The 16,620-nt window shown below is 42.1% G+C and overlaps 1 protein-coding gene across 1 annotated transcript in view; it reads left to right on the top strand.

Moving 5' to 3' along the window:
• The window catches only part of LOC9636256 (succinate-semialdehyde dehydrogenase, mitochondrial), a 68,232-nt gene that overhangs the window by 4,305 nt on the left and 47,307 nt on the right, over positions 1-16,620 (top strand). Inside the window, exon 3 of the mRNA XM_024687373.1 lies at positions 14,160-14,578. Coding sequence (XP_024543141.1) covers positions 14,160-14,578 — 419 coding nt within the window. The remainder of the gene's footprint in view (positions 1-14,159; positions 14,579-16,620) is intronic.

The raw sequence follows: 16,620 nt of genomic DNA, 5'->3' as shown, positions 1-16,620 counted from the left end.
AAGGTTAGTTGTGCTATTTGATAGCTTATGGCTTTCCGTAATACTACATGTTCTTATGGTTTACTTTGGATTGGTCTCTTGGATTTGAGATATCAATAGGATGCTGTTGACACTTGTTTGAGCAACTCTGGTTCCTTCGTATTATTGACTGGAATCTTTTTAGATTGGCCAGTGCGATAGTTTGCATAAATGAGTGTTTGTTTACCAACATTTATTCTATTCTGTTGACTATCATTACAGTTGCTTCTAATAGGTTGGATGTTATTTCCTTCGAGTAATAAATTCGCAAGCATTTTATTTGCCAGTTGATGATACTTTATGTTCTTTGAGTTGTTTTTCATAAGTTGTTTGTCATGCTATCTACAATCTTTGTTAGTTAAATTTTATCATTAAGTTTTCTTGATGATACATTGGTTATTGAATTTTATTAGATAATAAATTTTATATTTTCCAACTATAGTGATCTTGGTGGTTACTATATGCTAATATTAATTTATCAGATGATAACTTACTTGGAATACTTTTGTGTTCTTTATTCACTGATAATTAAGTCTCTAAGATATCATTATCTATGACTTTGATATTGTCCATCTATTGATCTTTGAGTATTGATCTTTGAGACAAGTATCTTTCAATACCTAAAGTCATATTAGTGACACTCTCCCCCCCTTGGGGAAGATCGACGTCCTTATCGATGTATACCTGAGTCTAGCAAATTGTCAAGGAAACAACTTTGAAAGTTAATGGAAAGCACACTATGTGGGAAACACACCGACTTAAATGAGTTATGGAATGACTTTTCCTCTACATCCAAAGATGTTAAGACTCAAACACCCTCTAGCCGTCACCGACAAGGAAATGACTAACGGAGTTAACCACCCTTGCTGCTCTAATTACCACTTGGTTTATAAAGGAATGATACATCCCTGCCCATAGGAACATAAGGAGAAGGCCAGAGGCCCAACTTCCCCTAAGCAAAAAATCAACCTTGTCAGGAAGATTTAGCAACTATTATAAACTGGCAGATTAAATTGTTTACACGACCACACCCCTTTTCAAAATGAGTCATTGAGAGAGAGGTGGGTGTAAGCAACTAAATTTTCCATTCTACTTTAGTCACTTAACCACACCTCCGACCATTTGGAGGAGTCTCACTCACAACTTTCGTAAGTGCTATTTTAGACTTAGGGACTTGCTAGCCCTAAGAATAGCATCCATGCCACTCAACCATTGCACTTGGTCCAAGTGCTTCACGTGTTCGATCCCATGACGGACACCGCAAGGTACCACCGACCTATCAGCCCGTTACGCTAAGACCATGCCCATTCACCTTCGTCACACCGGTGGTTTGACACCACCTACATCACAATCTTGTCTCTCAAAGACTAGACCATTCATCCATGAGTGATCATCCCAAATCCACTTCTTAGCATCCTTAGGATGCCCGCAGCCCCCCCCCCCACTTGTTGGTTTGTATTCACTCTAGTCTTGGACTTCCCAGTGGTCAACTCATCACCCAACACTGGGTATGGCCTTCCTGGGCCAGACTAGCCTTTCTTGGCCAAACTGGTGTAAACCACAAATTTTTCCTTTCCAATTTGCCAGTTTACCTCGTTTATCTGACCAACACTGCCTTGGCTTTAGCTAAGATTTGATCATGGGACCCTGTAAATCCCAAGTCTTGGGTGCAACACATGCTTCAGGATGCCAAGGCGAAACACCGTGGCCTAATAGCCTGGTATGGGTACCTCTACCCCCGCCCCCCCCCCCCGACTTCCATCCCGAAGGGAAGGCCCAAGCCCCTAGGAAGGGCCAGGACCAATGAGCCGCAAGGTATTCAAGTGGGGCACCACTCCACATATGTCGCGAATGTGACTTTAGGTATCGAAAGTTACCTGTCGGCTAGTCCTTTCGGACACTCTTACCTTACTGCCACGATGGCAGGAGGTTAGTATTGCTGGACCCGTTATCAGTCTCCACCTAAGCTAGTTGAGAAACTGGTCCTCGCGTGTGCACTTGACTAGATGAGCATAAGGAAGGAATTCCTAAGTGTCTATTTAGTCAAGCATACTTTTAGTAAGTTTCGAGCTTGTCCCAGAGACTAACTCTTGATACTAAGGGAGGCTTGGGGTGAAAGCCCAAAGCGTGTGTTCCTCAAGGGGGGGGGGCTGTGGGGGGTTCCAAATGTATAGTAGGGATAGTGGGTAGGTTGGGCATGGCCAACCAACCTGAGGCATAGTCTAGCTCCCGCTTGCGTGCCTGTCCTTGTTCTGCGTCTGGCTTGGGTCTAAGCCCAAGTTCCATTCCATGCTAGTTGGTGGAGTACCCATGTCCTCGCGTTAGGCCACCGGTATGCTGAAATAGCGCCAAACTCCGTTTGGCTCCGTTTTGCGTGCTGGTCCTGGCATTGGGATGCTGGTTACTCTAGGACTGTTCCAAGTCGCTCCGGGCCCCTGTCCCTTCGCTCCTTGGGCTTTATGCTCGGGAGTTGCTCCGTGGTTCGGTTCCGTCACTCCTTGGCTCCATGCTTGGGAGTTTGGCACCGTTCCTTCGTTCAGTGGCCCAAGGCCCTGGACCTCGGGTTCCTATGGACACGTGGCATGGACACGTGGCATGTGACACGTGGCATCTGTCACGTGGCACAAAGAGGGTTTAGGTTCCGCTTCGTGGTGTTATCCTATGGTAAATCACCATAGGATAAAGGGTCAAAACCACGTGCGCTACATTTGGTATCAGAGGATGAGTCTCAGCGAGTACTATTCAATGAGATTGGGCAACTAGTCTCGTTGCATACGCAGAGATGAAAACGATGATCCGAGTGGGTACACGTTTGGTGCAAGGGGTTCACATTCGTTCCTTGGGTATGGTTTTGGTTACCTTTTGTACCTAATAATGTGAGCTTGCTCTTGGGCTCATAGGATGGATTTGAGATGCTTTGTTAGCACGAGTTTACACTTGGGCTCATGTGTGAGGCACATTAGCAACTCGAGGTTACACTTTGAGTTGGCAGGATTAATGTTAGCCTATTAGTGGTTCCATGAGTTGTTCCATGTACCGTGGGTAAAAGTAAACTTTCCCTGGGTTTGCTATGAGTGGCAAATAGGCTGGTCCATAGCTGTTTAGCACGGCACTAGTGGATCCTTCCTAGGCATGATTACAAGTGGATCAACTAAGACAGTAGGGATTAGTCTATTGGTTCAAGTAGTCATTGTCGTGCTCTCTCATAAACTTTTTTTAGATTGGACTGAAGGCAGTGCGAACGCAAGCTTGAGGTTTGGTCAAAGATGAGACCGAAAAGAGAGTCATCAGGGACAGAGGATCAAACACGTAAATCATTTTCTCTTCTTGGAAAGATGATTTGCAACGAGGTGTGACTCATTGCTCGTGTTCACATTATGCAATCAAGAATCCCTACCTTGATGCATCTTGGAGATGATAGTCTTACAAATGGTGAGTTGTGGAATGGATAGCGGTGAAGCGCTAAACCATTTTGTCTAGGCTTGCTATTGGAAGACTTGAGTTACAATGCTCAATTTTTTTCCGGGGAACCCTGCTATTACTCCTTGAGTAGCTTGGTGTTGGGTTAAGTTTTGAGTTTGGTCGAAAAGCGAGTGGCATGAGCTTGTCCGTGTTGTGAACAAAAGTTGGTGGTGTTCAAAGTTGTAAATCTCTATTGGTGGAGTGTGGCATTTATGTTGCATTTTGTCGAATTGAGTTGGCACTTGATGCTCACATAAACCTTTGAAGTAATGACATGGGTGTTGCTTGTGGTGTTGCTCAATTGATGATCAAATCATTGTGATTTTGTATCATATCCATGTGATAATGAGCAATGTGTTTACGAAGTTGCTTGGGTAAATGATGATCAACCCCAAAGTGGTTGATAGTGAAGCTAATCTACTTGCACGTAGTAGCATTGTAGTAGCTTTGACTAGATTCTCAATGGTGGTCCATTATGCTAAGCTTGAGTTGGTACTTTGTTTCCTTGAGAGTTTGCCCATAAGGTGTTGGAAAGGGTTATAGCATTCATTTGCTATAGCTCATCGGTTGATCCGTTAGAACTTGGAGTAGATTATTGGATGGAGAAAATATGTAGTTGAGGCATTAACATCGCTAGCACTTGTGTTAGTGGAAATGGCATTATTATTTCGAGTGATAAGGAATTTTCCTTAGAGCTTGATTTTCCATGTCATTTTTCTTGTTAGCGTTTTGGCTTCACATTGGATCTTGAAAGTGGTTGAAAAAGAGTGTTAGTGCAATGTGGATATCCGAAGATGTAGTCTTCGTGATCAAGCTTTAGATGTTCATTTTGCATTCTGCGGATGTTAGAGTTGGATGTCGAAAGTATGGGCAAAAAAAAAAAAAAGATGTTCGAAGCTTAAGCATATTTTGGGACATGAGAATTTGTGTTGAGGTGAACTTATGTGAAGTTGTTAGTAGGAGGAAGTTGGTTGAGTCTTGAAAGTTTGCATTCTTGGACTGAGAGTCATTCTTTTTCTAGGATGGAAAATTTTCCACAAATTTTCTTAGACTTTTCCAATAGCTGATCTATCGGTCACTTTGTCCGAAAACCATTCCGTTTTCGTAAGCCAATACAAACTAGTGAAGGGGTTGGAGTTGACTTTGGTTAGCTTAGACCTTAGTAGGATAGTTTGTATGATGCGGCCCAAAAGGGATGCTGACTTTTGAAGCTATCACAATTGAGTTGGATAGAGTCTGGAGTTGGTGTAGAAAAGTGGCCATTGCACTTTTCTAAGAAGGGTGACCCTTGTGCCTTTCTTCTGTAGCGTTATGCTTGGTGGCAGGTTACACTTTGCATTTCGTTAGACTCTATGAGAGTAGTGAGCTCTCACTGATCTTGACTTGGTCTTGGTGGCCCTGCGCCTTGGCTAAGGATGGTGATGTTCAACTTAGTTGTTTGAGTTTGAGATGTTGGTACCCGTACTGTAGCTTTGTCTATGAGGAGGTTGTGTACCGATATGGATCCATCTCATGGTCTTCACTTTAGTTTCAGCTAAGTGTTGATCATGCATAGCTAGCCTCTTCAAGGCATGCTCAGAGCTATTGGCTAAATGCATTAGTGAGTTTATTGCAGTTGAGTTGGATTCGAGTGGTCATTTAGTTTGTGCTTGTCAATGAACTTTTATCTCATACCGAAGGTATCACGTTCATGTTGGACAAGTGTATGACTCCATGACGTGAGTTTAGTGTTTGGGTCTTGTGAAGGCAAGTTGCAAAAGTGATTGTTAGTTGCTTTGCGACTAATAATTGCTTGTAGACTTTGTCAAAAGACTGTTGACACTTGCTTCACTCGATGATGATTTAGTAGTGATAGGCTTGTTTTACCAGATGGTGTTACGGAGGATTGTGTTGTTAGACTTACATGGGTTTTCCATGTTGGCATGTCCACTCTATCTCTGTCAATATCATTTGGTTGCGTTTAGTTCGTGGTGTTGGATTTCATTGAACCTTGGATGTGGTGATTCACTCCTTGATGAAGTGTTATCTATGACTGAGTATTGTTGAGAGATTGGTCTCGGATACTGAGTAAAGTATCTCCGACTTTGGTTAGCTTAGTTGCTAGAGAGCTTTGAGTGGTGATTCACTCGTGCTTTCTTCTAGCTTTGTTATGGTGTTGATGGCACTGAAGTGATGCCTTGTCGTTGACAATATTGATGTTGAGATTCAAGTGAAATAAGATGTCTCTCTCTTGATTGATATTGAGTTTCATTAGTCTTGATAGAGATAGTGTTGATGATTTGGTTATAGCTTTGTGTTATTAACATTCGTGCATTTGCTAGTTAGCAACTATGTTGACGTTCAAATGAACTGAGTGGCAAGTTTGAGTTAGTTGTGTTCTAGACGAGATTATTTAGTAGGGGTTGAGCTTTAGCTTTTCCTTGAAAAGTGATTTAGTCGTGGACTATGCTAACTCTATAAGAGGAAGAGTTAATGATTGATATTGAAGTGATTGATTCCTTATTGGGTTTGAATTGAGATATATCAATCATTGATGATTCTTCTTGTGCTTGTTATGAAGTGAGTTACGTTTTGCTATAGATGGATTCATGGAGGATCATTTGGTGATCACTTGTTGAGCATAGCTTCGTTATGCTTAGCTTTTGGATTGATGCAGATATGCTCTTCATTAGCTTTGGCATTACGAAGTCTAGCTTATGAATGTGTTGAGGAAGATATTGTGGGTTGCACCATGATTTCTTCTTTGGCATTGAAGTTAGTTTATGCAAGGCTTGTGATCATTATTAAGCAAGACTTGGTTATAGGCTTCTTCAAGCTTTTGGTTCTTTGAGTTTCATGCTCATTGTTCCATTTGTTAGGAGTTGCTGGGGGAAGGCATTTTGGCTCGTTAGCTTCGATGTTGACGTTAGTCTTTGCATCTAGCAATCATTGGTGATGATTGACTGTCATCTAGGATATTGATTATCCTTGTCAAAGGTGTTGCTTGGTTATTGTTGATATAGAATGATTCACTGTTCTTCGGGATGGTAGATTCTTTCTTCAACGATGATTCAGCATCTCTTTATTGATGGGATGATTGATGTTCTTTCATGATAGTTTGTTGTTCTCTTTGATGGCTTTTGGCTTTTCGCAATACCACATGTTCTTTGTGGTTTGCTCTGGATTGGTCTCTTGGGTTTGAGACATCAGTAGGATGTTGTTGACACTTGCTTAGGCAACTTGAGTTCCTTGGTATTGTTGGCTGGGATCTATTCAGATTGGCTTTTGTGTTAGTTGGCAGGAATGAGTGTTTGTTAGTCTTACCGCATTCATTCTCTTCTGTTGATTATTGCTTGAGTTAGTTTTGATAGGTTGGGATGTTATTTCCTTCGGGTGATACATTCGCGAGCATTGTGCTTGTTAGTCAATAATACTTTGTGTTCTTTGAGTTATCTTTCGTAAGTTGTTTGGCATTCTGTCTGCAATCTTTAATAGTTAAGCTTTATCATTGAGTTTTCTTGATGATACACTTGCTATTGAATTTTGTTGGATGGTCATTCCTATGTTTTCCAATGATAGTGGTATTGGTGGTCCCTATACTATAATACTAGTTTATCGGATGATAACTTACTTGGAATACTTTTGTGTTCTAATCTAAGATATATTCACTGATAATTAAGCTTCTAAGATATCATTGTCTCTGACTTTGATATTGTCCATCTATTGATCTTTGAGTTTGGGCCAGTATAGGCAGACTGGCTTCGGCACTTCGTGTGCATGTTGAAATCTCTAGTCATGGGGTAACTACTGTCGACTGGTCACATCACCCGCCTCTCTGTCGATGTTCCTTATTCCGTTAAAAGGGCGTGACCGTGTAAACAACTCTAACTGCCTATTTACAGTAGTCTATCTAAACCTTACCGACGGGTTTGGTTTCTTTGCTCAGGAGGGTTGGGGCCTCTAGCTTCTCTCTCTATGTCTCTGCGGGCAGGGCATATCACACTTTTGTAAGCTGGGTGACTCCCAGAGCAGCAAGGGTGGCTGACTCCGTTGGTCATTTCCTTGTCGGCGACGGCCGGAAGGTGTCTGAGCTGGTAGCGCATCCGCGTTAGACAAAGAGGTTGCCCCCTAACTCATTTAAGTTGGTGCATTTCTCACATAGTGTGAGTACCGTGAACTTTTTCTGGAGTTGTTTCCTTGGCGGTATTCTAGACTCGAGTATGCATCGACGAGGACGTCGATCTTCCCAAGGGGGGGAGAGTGTCGCGAATGTGACTTCAGGTATCGAAAGTTACCTGTCGGCTAGTCCTTTCGGACACTCTTACCTTACTGCCACGATGGCAGGAGGTCGGTATTGCTGGACCCGTTATCAGTCTCCATCTAAGCTAGTTGAGAAACTGGTCCTCGCGTGTGCACTTGACCAGATGAGCATAAGGAAGGAATTCCTAAGTGTCTATTTAGTCAAGCATACTTGACCTGGTTAGAGAAACTCATTCGTTGACTTGCACTTGCTAGTGTTGGGAACCCCCGCGATATTGAGCTTGGTCTCTCAATATCGCTAGATGATAGCTTACCGTGTCTGCCAAACACCCTCGCTATCATGCCCTTTGTGTTAGTCTCATTTTTGTCCAAATGCTATTTATGGAAAGTGTCCAAATTTGCTCATTTGGCATATCTATGGAATGTAGAGATCGTTCTGAACACAATGGTGTTCGTCCCGTGTCCAAATTCGCAATCTAGGGACATTCCATATTTAGTAAGTTTCGAGCTTGTCCCAGAGACTAACTCCTGATACTAAGGGAGGCTTGGGGTGAAAGCCCAAAGCGTGTGTTCCTCAAGGGGGGGGGGGCTGTGGGGGGTTCCAAATGTATAGTAGGGATAGTGGGTAGGTTGGGCATGGCCAACCAACCTGAGGCATAGTCTAGCTCCCGCTTGCGTGCCTGTCCTTGTTCTACGTCCGGCTTGGGTCTAAGCCCAAGTTCCATTCCATGCTAGTTGGTGGAGTACCCATGTCCTCGCCTTAGGCCACCGGTATGCCGAAATAGCGCCAAACTCCGTTTGGCTCCGTTTTGCGTGCTGGTCCTGGCATTGGGATGCTGGTTACTCTAGGACTGTTCCAAGTTGCTCCGGGCCCCTGTCCCTTCGCTCCTTGGGCTTTATGCTCGGGAGTTGCTCCGTGGTTCGGTTCCGTCACTCCTTGGCTCCATGCTTGGGAGTTTGGCACCGTTCCTTCGTTCAGTGGCCCAAGGCCCTGGACCTCGGGTTCCTATGGACACGTGGCATGGACACGTGGCATGTGACACGTGGCATCTGTCATGTGGCACAAAGAGGGTTTAGGTTCCGCTTCGTGGTGTTATCCTATGGTAAATCACCATAGGATAAAGGGTCAAAACCACGTGCGCTACATTTGGTATCAGAGGATGAGTCTCAGCGAGTACTATTCAATGAGATTGGGCAACTAGTCTCGTTGCATACGCAGAGATGAAAACGATGATCCGAGTGGGTACACGTTTGGTGCAAGGGGTTAGTCTCAGTCTTGGTCTCGGTTCCATCTCGGACTCCATCTCGGGTCCATCTTAAACTCCATCTTGGACTCCATCTTGTACTCCATCTCGAGCTCCATCTCAGGTCCATCTCAAACTCCATCTCGGGTCCATCTCGAACTCCATCTCGGGTCCATCTCGAACTCTATCTCAGGTCCATCTCGGACTCCATCTCGAGTCCATCTCGGACTTTATCTTGGGTCCATCTCAGACTCCATCTGGCACTCCATCTCAGGTCCATCTCGGACTCCATCTCTGTTAGGTGCCAGCTTTGACTACATGGTCAACGTCGGTCAAAGGGAGGCTCAAGGGTATATTAAGGCATGTTAGGGTAAGGGACTTAACCTAGCGTAGGGCTCACAGTGGAGCGGCAGCACAGTGGAGCTCTTGAGGTAGCTTGGGGGTGGTTGGGTGGTGAGGAACCTCAAGAGGTGGCGTAGCATAGTCTAGGGTGACTAGATCTTTGTCTTTTTGTGCCAGATTATAACAATCTCAGACTCCATCTCGGGTCCTCATGTGTCCCTTTTCTAGAGACTCATTTATCACTCACTTCGTGCTTGTTCCTCGAGCCCTTTCATTAAGAGTTCCACTCTTGCTCTCGACCTTTCAAGTCAGAGTTTTTAGTCTAAACGTGTTATGCTTGTTTGGCTTTCGCTTTGGCCACTACCATATGGCACCCTTTTAGCTCCACTTTGGGGCCTAGGGATTTTGTGTCTCATAGAGGGGATTTGTGATCAGTCTATAATAGTTATCCCCATAGTTATGGATTGAACCCAGGTACTGAAGTGCCAAAGTGAGCCTGCCAAAACTGACCCAAGTACTAACAAATGAGAAAAATGAAACTTTGATTTATAGAAATATATAGGTTTATTGATTTGTAAGATTTATTACAAAGTTTACAAAAGCTAGTCTTTATTACTAATCTTATACTCTGTGACAAGCTCACGAGCATGTGTAAGATTATTAGGAGGTTCCCAAGTTGATTCACAAACCAGATTACCTTTCCACTTAACTAGATACTCCTGACGTTTGGCATGTTTAAGCTAGGGTGTGCCCAAAATAGCTTCCACTTCATATTCAGGTTCACCATCCATAACTTCTAGTGGTGGATGAATCTCCCCTTGACGTGCAATATCTATAGTGTAAAGAGCCAAGAGATTGGGATGAAATACATTATGAATATTGGACATCTCCGCAAGAAGATCCAATTGATAGAATACATCACCAATCCATTTCAACACTCGATGGGTTTAACATATCTCGGTAATAGCTTCCGAGATAAAGATCCCTTAATGTTCAAGTTCCGGGAAGATAGCTACACCTGATCTCCCACTTGATAAGATACATCCCGATGATGCTGATCCTTATCACGTCGATACCTATCCTAAGCTTTGCCCATCGCCTCAGTAGCTCTAGACCAACCTTGGCATAGCTGCTCTGCATAAGTCTCAACGGCCGGGACCAACACTTCAAACATAGATTTCGGTACAACAATTTGTTGAGGCACCCTACAAGCATTCTCTTGCAGCATCTCCTATGGAGAATAGCCAATAGTGCCAACAGTGAAATGTGTTGTTATAACAGATTTTTACTATGTCCAAATGCTTAACCCAGTCGCATTGGTCCACTGTGACATAGTACCATAGATAATCCTCAACTTAAGCATTCATGTGTTCGGTTTGCCCATCAATTTGAGGATGATAAGCCATACTAAACTTCAATTTGGTACAAAACAACTGGAACATTGTGCCCCAAAACTTCTCTGTAAGCCTCGAGTCTCTATCCGATATCATCTCTTCGGGAAGACCACAAACCCGCACTACTTCATCATGGAAAAAAAGTTTTGCTGCTTATTTCGCATTCAATGTTTCCACAGTTGGAATGAAGTGTGCAATCTTCGACAACTGATCCACAACCACTATCAAAGTATCATAACCCTTAGACTTCGGCAAACAAGTGACAAAATCAAGTGTCACACTTTGAAATGGCTATGCTGGTGCTGGAATGCACTGCAACTTTCCAGCCTGCTTCTCAGTTCTATACTTACATTGCTGGCATATAGGGCAAGAATGGATATAGTCTACTACATCACCTTCCATACTAGACAAAAAAAATCCCTTTTTCAATGAAGCAAGAGTCTTTCGCTTTCCACCATGTCCTGCTGCCGGAACATCATGATGTTCTTGCAGAAACAACTGCTACAAATCCTTAGAGGGAAGATACAATCTTTCTTGCTTATAGAATATAAGCCCATCCTGAACTGAGAAGTGAAGCTTCACATTGGTTTGATTAGCAACTTTTGCTGCTTCACTACTAGGGTTCTGCTTCCACAACTCCGCACAGTGCAAGATTGCCTTCGCCAATAGATCACTTCTATATGAAATTTGAATGTCCTCCAACCAATCCGAACTGATTGCCGATATTGCCCAGAACTAAGCCTGATCACTCTATGCATCCGGAACAATATTATCTTAACCAGGTTTATATATAATTTCAATATCATATCTAGCAAGCTTCTCTTGCCAATGAGCCTGCTTCGGGTAAGCTTAGGCTGCATAACAAAGTAGCTCAATGTGTTACTATCTGCATAAACCTTGGTGTGTCCACCCAAGTAGTGTCTCCAGTGTTTTTGTGCCGACATTATAGCAAACATCTCTTTCTCGTGCATTGGCCATCTTCGTTAGGTTTATCAAGATATGGGATCTTGAGAACAGGAACCATAGTCAAGATCTCCTTCAATCGTACAAAAGCACATTGACAAGCTAATATCCAATGAAACAGTATACTACTCTTTGTCAACTTAGTCAACAGAAAAGCAATTCATTCAAAATTGTGGACAAACTTGTGATAGTATCCTACCAAATTGAGAAAGGAACGAACATCTGGTATAGTGGTCAAGACTTCTTAAGATTTCACCACTTCCACCTTCTTTGGATCAACCTCAGTTACACCTGAATTACACCTCCAATTACACCACCAACTATATATCCGAGAAAGTCCGCTTGTCCAAAAGCGCATTTACTTTCCTTAGCATACAATTTGTATTCACGCAACTTTTGAAACACCAGCTCCAAGTGTCTCAAATGATCCTTCAATGTTTCACTAAAGACTAGAACATCGTTGATATATAGGACAACAAATGTGTCTAAACAATCTCTGAATATTCTTTCCATCATAGTGCTGACTGTTGCTGGAGCATTGCATAACTGTAGCGCACCTTATCTCTCTCCCCTTAAGCCAACTGGAAAAGGGGCAATTGCTTGATGAGAGAGCCCTTAGTGGCTATTTTATCCCCATTTATCCCCCAAGGTTCCAAGGATCCACGGTGACAGTATATCCAAATCTCATCCCATGATCACATGTGCTACACTCACCCCCCCTTCAGAGATGTCAATATCCTCATTGACTATTGACTAACAACCCCTACTGAGCCAAGGGGAACCAGCACCTCCATTTCTACATTGAATCTACCAATCCTTCCATTATGTAGACTAGCTATTCCATGTGAGGCAACTAGTCATCCACCCGTACTGCAGTCCCACGGTGGATACCTTCGTCCGTGGATACTCCACACAAGAGGAAGGATGTCCAATACTTACGATTTCAAATTTAGGGGTAGGAATATACCTTACTCAAGGGTATATTATATTTTTAAGTAGTCACTAATCAATGGGAATCGGACCCGTGCCATTTGCTCCGATACCAACTTTAGCGCACCTTATCTCTCTCTCCTTAAGCCAACTGGAAAAGGGGCAATTGCTTGATAAGAGAGCCCTTAGTGGCTATTTTATCCCCATTTATCCCCCAAGGTTCCAAGGATCTACAGTGACAGTATATCCAAATCTTATCCCATGATCACATGCGCTACAATAACCCAAATGGCATGACAAGGCACACATAAAATCTGTATCGAGTCTTAAAGGTTGTTTTCTCCACATCCTAATCTACCACCTATATCTGATGATACCCAGACCGCAAATCAAGTCGTATAAAATACTTAGCCTTTAAGAGTTGGTCAAACAAGTCATCAATGCAAGGCAAAGGATAACTGTTTTTGACCATGATTTTATTAAGTGCCCGATAGTTGACACACATCCTCATGGTTCCATCCTTTTTTATAACAAAAAGGACCGGCGCTCCATAAGGTGACTTGCTTTGTTCGATATGATATTTATCAAGAAGCTCCATGAGTTGTTTCTTGAGTTCAACCATCTCCTTGACGTTCAGACGATAAAGAGCCTTTGTAGGTGGTGTAGAACCCAGAATGACCTCAATCCCATGATCAACCTCACGGCTAGGAGGTAGCCCTAGTGGCAAATCCTTTGGAAAGATATCCTGATTCCTTGCCAACAACTCCAATATCTTCTTTGGTATAGGATCAACCTCGTTGCTGATTTGAACTGAGTCACCAACACTCTTAGCTTCCATCACTTGAACCCAAAAGGTCTGACATCCCTTCTTAGCTTCTTTTTGAGCAGTTCTTGCAATTAGAAACTTAGTATCCCAATCCTTTGAGGAGCACTTTCGCAACTGGAAGGACACATCAAAACATCTTTCTTGACTTCAATGTAATACAACTTTGTCTTACACCATAAATCCCTTTAATATATTTGTTAAAGAAATCCATACCAAACACTATCTGAAAATCTGGTATCTTCAACACTACCAAGTCCACTCTTTCTTTCCACTTAGATATTTTTATTGGAACATGACTCACAAAATTTTTTGCTACTTGCCCACCTTCTACAAACTGGAAGTGTATGAGCAATATTTGCTCAGCATTCAATCCTAACAACTTAATTAAGTCTTCGGATATCACGATGTGCGTAGCTCCCGTGTCAATCATCACTCAGATATGGTGTCCACGGACAAAGTCTACCAAATACATCAATGGATCAGTGTTTGCATTGACTGGAAGAAAAGCTTGAGAAAAGTAACGAAAGTAACTCACCTCCTCTTCCTCATAGTCTGCATTGACCAATTCATCAACCCTTTCAACTTCACTATCACTGTCTTCCCTCACGACATTAACACAAGACTTTGTTTTAGGACATTTTGAGGACCTATGTCCTGACTCTCCACAATGGAAGCAATGACCTACACTACCTGTTCCACTAGGAACATGTTTTGCAAGTTGCTATTGCTTGTACCTACCAGGAGGAGGAATAGAGGGCCTAGGACTACAAGAAGCTGCTAGTGGTCTCCAACCACCACCACCTTTGTTAATTGTTGCTTGTGACTTTGCTCCTGCTACACGGTTTGCAAAGATTGATTTGCCAAGGTCGTTCATTTCAATCAAGAAATTGGTTAGCACCAACAAAAATGAAGTTCCAGAGAAAAGGACTGAGAACCCCAAAGGAAACTCTGAGATTCCTAAGTATGCTTATCAATGTGCACGATTTAAGAGGAATTATAAGCTTCGCAAAAGTCTTAGCCCTGCTAAGAAAGCATATGAGCTTAGGAATGGGTTTAAAGCAAGAGTAAGTGCCAAGTTGATGGATCAGAAGTCTGATGACATGGCGAAAGAACCTATTCAAGGAAAACTCCTTAAAGTTTATGGAGGATGTGTGTGCATGGTGAACCAGAGCTCCATGCAAGAGACAATGATTATTTCAGAAACAAAAAACGTTGAAAGTACTTCAGAACATGACGGATGCAATAATGAAGTCATTCATCCGGAAAAAGTCAATTCAGTACCCTCAGAGTTCTTACTCAGCATTATAACTGTTAAAACAACATACACACAGTGTTCATGTAGAGAAGAGCACTCACAAGAGAGACTTACAGCCCACTACCACTGCCAGTGAGAAGCATTCTCCCAATTGCTAACTTTGAAATGCTAATATAAATTCTAGAATTTAAATCTAATATAAAAAGAAATACGGATTCAATTTCAAGAGTTATTACTATATGAATTCAAAAAGTATATAATCAGTTTTTTTACATGTAGATAGTGTTTTTATAACTTTAAATTAGGCTTAAAATCTATTTTTATCCAGATTTATAAACTATTTAAATATAATTTTTAGATGTAAATAATATCTGAATATATCAAGTTTCAAACTTATGTCCTTGTAATCTTACAATTTATAGGCAATTGATAGATTGAAGGTAATGTGTAATAGATATAGAGTTCATGTATGCATTAAAATGGAGAATCATGCTTTTTTAACATGCTACTTCTCAAGTATAACCTCACTCTAATTATTGATGAGACCAAGTTCATCAATCTAACATCATAATCCATGATAATGTGTATTTTCTTTTGAAAAGAAATAACTCTTTTTAAATTCTAATCTATAATTATATTCCCTCTTTCTGGAGAAAATAGTTTTTAATTAAAATTGTAAGGAGAAAATTGCCAACAAAGCTTTAATTCTGATCTTTCTAGATATCTTTACCATTATGAATACCTTATAGACTTACATGGTAGCAACTGTTAATTTTAAAAGACAAACAATAATCTCAAGTGTTACTAGATTTCCATAACTGCACCACCCCATATATAGAGCATTAGAGTATTGTCCAGATAAAAAGTTTTTTCTTCCAATACCTGTAATACGTTAGCTACTCCCAAACACCAATAGTACTAATACTTTATTCTTTACTACATGTAAGAAAAGCAAACTTTTCATAAGCATATAGTTTCCATGAGAAGTGGCCAAGCAGCCATATTGGTAAGACTAGTTTACCTTGCACCCTTCAATCTAAAGCACAATTGGTTATATTTCCGGTGGCAAACATGGAGTGTGTTGTCTAGTTGCATACATGAATGCCTACCACCAAAAGTGTTGCATTGCCCTTTGAGCATGGAAAACCTTCTGGAGAAGAACACATTGCCCTCTGGGCCTGGACAACTTCCTGGAGTAGAACATGCAGCTACACAATGGCAAGCTTGACTACTGATTCCAGCACCTTGCCGATCTTGAAATTGTCTGCATTGATTTTCCCTCACTTCTGGTACAAGACAATAAAGTTGTTATCCACGATGTGCCACAATGCATTAACGTTGCTACAGATGATGCACGATCAGACGCGAGTAATATTACCATTTGACTTTCTCCTAACGCAGGAGGATTGCTTGACTATGGTCCATGTGAGGGGTAGCAAGCCCATCTTCGTCAAGCCAGAGGCTGTAGTGATGAACCGGACTACTAGGTCAAGTGAAATCCTCATCATCGATGACTCGCCGATTAAAACTGCAGCGAACACGCACACATATGCAGTGCACCCCATCTCTTGCAGTATGGAAATTAGGGAGAAGAAACCGTATGTTCTGGGGGACCTTGCAAAATGGCTTGGAGCGATGGTGATAGAGAACCGGCCAGTCTAGGAGGTGGCTGCAGAAATCAACCAAATGGCAGATGGAACGATATATCAGAAGCCATTTGATCGGACAGACACCAGTCATCATTTATGGCATGTATATTGTCTAGCCAAGCACTATCCGCATCTCCATAATCTGCTCAACCGGATGGGTTCTTCGACCACTGAACATGAGCGTGGACGTATTAGAGAAGAGATGGCATTACTATTGGGTTTAAATCCTGATAGTGTGGAGAGTGATGAAATTCCAAGATTATTGTATAGGCGTTGGAGGCAAAAAATAACAGTCTGA

The sequence above is a fragment of the Selaginella moellendorffii genome, unplaced genomic scaffold (genome assembly GCF_000143415.4).
Source record: "Selaginella moellendorffii unplaced genomic scaffold, v1.0 SELMOscaffold_53, whole genome shotgun sequence".
NCBI classification, from domain to species: Eukaryota; Viridiplantae; Streptophyta; class Lycopodiopsida; order Selaginellales; family Selaginellaceae; genus Selaginella; species Selaginella moellendorffii.
Note: the sequence above shows the minus strand (reverse complement) of the source record. Positions and strands in the feature narration are given on the sequence as shown.